Source organism: Sorex araneus, chromosome 7, assembly GCF_027595985.1.
Source record: "Sorex araneus isolate mSorAra2 chromosome 7, mSorAra2.pri, whole genome shotgun sequence".
Classification (NCBI taxonomy): Eukaryota; Metazoa; Chordata; class Mammalia; order Eulipotyphla; family Soricidae; genus Sorex; species Sorex araneus.
Genome location: NC_073308.1, coordinates 48441692 through 48444773, shown reverse-complemented (window position 1 = coordinate 48444773; position 3082 = coordinate 48441692). Strand labels below are relative to the sequence as shown.

Sequence of the window (3082 nt, the reverse complement as noted above, 5' to 3'; positions counted from 1 at the left end):
AAAATGGCACCTCCTAGTTCCCCAGGCCCCTGGGGCCCATCAGCTGCGAGCGTTCCTCAGCCTGAAGAGATGGTGCTGCCTGGCTTCCCGGACATCAACAGCTTCGTGAAGTTTGCTCTCGGGTCTGTGGTGACCAAGGCACCTACTGGCCTGCCACAATCTGGCCCGGAGTATGACTTTTATCAGAGTTTTCCCGGCTTCCAAGCATTCTGTGAGACTCAGGGAGACAGGCTGCTTGAGTGCATGAGCAGAGTGATGCAGTACCACGGGGATCGGAGCGACATCAAGGACTGCAGGAAAATGACCAACTTGGAAGATAAATTTGATTTATTGGTTGATGCCAATGATGCTATTATGGATGGAGTGGACGTTCTACTGGATGAAGCTTCAGGCATGAAGAAGAATCAGCAGCCCGTCCTCCCCCTAGGATTACAAGACGCCCAGATGATCGGGCCCAGCTGGAACCAGAAGGCGGGAGAATCTGTCAAAAAAACAAAATTGGAAACCTTCTGGCCAAACATCATCCGACCGCAGCTTAAGTTCCGAGAGAAGATCGACAATTCCAACACCCCATTTGTTCCAAAGATCTTCATCAAGCCCAATGCCCAGAAACCTCTCCCTCAAGCACTGTCTAGGAAGAGTCGGGAGCACCCCAAGAGCCAATCCGAGAACCCGGACGTGCCACTGGCCCTGGTCCACTTCCTCCACCAGCAGCGGACACAGCAGGGGGAGCAGGACGTGTTCGCACACCCTTATCAGTATGAACTGGATCACTTTACGCCCCCCGAGTGGGCGCTTCAGAAACCCCAGCCCCAAGCCTACAAGCCCCTGGAGGACACTGCCTGCCACCTGGTGACCTCGCTGGACCAACTCGTGCGACTCAACGAGACGCTCCTGGCTTGTCGGGAATTCGCGGTGGACTTGGAGCATCACTCTTACCGGAGCTTCCTGGGCCTGACCTGCCTGATGCAGATTTCCACCCGCGCCGAAGACTTCATCATCGACACGCTGGAGCTGCGCAGCGACATGCACATCCTCAACGAGAGCTTCACAGACCCTGCCATCGTGAAGGTCTTCCACGGCGCGAACTCAGACATAGTGTGGCTGCAGAAGGACTTTGGGCTGTACGTGGTGAACATGTTCGATACCCACCAGGCCGCGCGCCTGCTTCAGCTGGGCGGGCACTCCCTGGCCCACTTGCTGAACCGCTACTGCAACGTGCAGATGAACAAGCAGTATCAGCTGGCCGACTGGAGGATGCGCCCTTTGCCCGAGGAAATGCTCCGGTACGCCCGCGAGGACACCCACTACCTGCTCTACATTTACGACCGCCTGAGGCTGGAGCTGTGGGCCGGCGGCCACCAGCAGCCCACGCAGGCCCGGGTGGTGTGGCAGCGCAGCAGGGACCTCTGCCTCCGCAAGTTCGCCAAACCCCTGTTCACGGATGAATCCTACCTGAAACTGTACGCCAAGCTGAAGACGCCTCTCAACACGCAGCAGCTCGCGGCCTTCCGGCTGCTGTTCGCCTGGAGGGATCACCTGGCACGGAGGGAGGACGAGAGCTGCGGCTACGTCTTGCCCAACCGCATGTTGCTGAAGATCTCCCAAGAGCTGCCCCGCGAGCCCCACGGCATCCTTGCTTGCTGCTGCCCCGTCCCGCCGCTGGTCTGGCCACAACTTCAGGAGCTGCATCGTCTCATCCAGAAGGCTCGAGAAACACCTCTGTGCCAGTCGTCGGAAGTTGCCACCGCAGTGAGGAGGAGGGCACTGCCGCCCCATCCCCGGAGGCGGGAAAATGTTCTCTTGGAGCCTCACGGCTGCTCCCACGCTCGGCCGGGTGGCTGTCCTGCTGCCCCCACCAATCAGCCCGTGGTCACCTTGTCTCACGAGCCCAGCGCGGAGGAAAACGGCAAGGCCGCCTTCAGAGTGGCCCCGGAGGAAGCCCAGCGCGCGGTGCAGTCCTGGGGGAACCCACTCGGGATGTTTCCGCGGGCGCTGCAACACCACGCCCACATTTCCCGGGCAGCCGAGTTCGACCCTTCCTCGAGCATCAATGAAACCAGCGAGTTCTGGAAGCCGGCCAGCCGAGCGCCGGGACAGCACTCTAAGGACACTGCCAGGAAGAGGGCAGCCCAGGCGACAGCCGCCCCAGACGAGGCCAAGGAAGGGGCGCAGACCCCCGCCCAGCCGGCCCTGTCGCTCCGCCAGCAGATCGCCCTAGAAAACGCTGCCAAGAAAAGACAGCAAACAAGTGCCCCCGGAGCGCCGGAGCAGGAACAAGAGAAGAAACGGCCCCAACTGTCTTTCGAGAAGCCCAAGGGCCCCGGGGAGGCCCGCGCGGAGAAAGCTTTTACTCCCTTTGACTACCGCAAGCCAAGCTTGCAGGCGTTTGCTGAAAATAGCAAGTCCAGACCGGCCTCCCAGTTTGACCCCAGTAAGGAGATGACGCCTGGCAAGAACTGCTTCGCAGCCAAAGAACTCAAGCAGTTCGCGGGAAACAAAAGCATGTCCTTCCGGCCCTGGGAGTTGGACAGAGGCTTCAGATGCTACTGGCCCCGGAGACCGCATCCAGCAGACTTCCGGGGTCTCCCCCATGCCCGATGGCAGTGGCCTTGGGATGGTTTTGTATACCATCCCAGTTTGAACACTGTTAGAAATAATTGTTACTGGGAAAAGAATCAATAAACTGGGGCCTGTAAGGTCATATATTTGAATAGGTGGTGGTAAAGAATCTTTTTGCATTTGTTTTTCTTGTTTGGTTTTTTGGACTATACCCAGCGGTGCTTAGCAATTACCCCGGGATCTGCACTCAGAAGTTACTCTGGGCACGCTTGAGGGACCATGTGAGATGCTGTGGATGGAACTGGGGCCTGCTGTGGGGGCAAGGCAAATCCCTACTTGCTGTACTATTGCTGTACTCAAAAATCTTTCAAAAAGGTGTTTGAGGATCAGAGAGTTGGTGTAGCAGGGACGGTGCTTGTATTTGGGTTCCAGGAACCCCTTAGGAAGTGACTCCTAGACAGGAGCAAGCCCTAAGGGTAGCCAGGTATGGCTCAACCCTCCCCCCTACAGCACATTAAAT

At 58.0% G+C, this 3082-nt stretch overlaps 1 protein-coding gene across 1 annotated transcript; it reads left to right on the top strand.

Annotated features, from left to right (window-relative positions):
- LOC101558956 (exosome component 10-like) lies at nucleotides 1-2685 on the top strand. The gene has a single exon (XM_055144239.1). It carries the CDS (start codon nucleotides 4-6, stop codon nucleotides 2683-2685), a length of 2682 nt encoding a protein of 893 aa, XP_055000214.1. The 5' UTR covers nucleotides 1-3.
- Nucleotides 2686-3082: the final 397 nt, after the last annotated feature.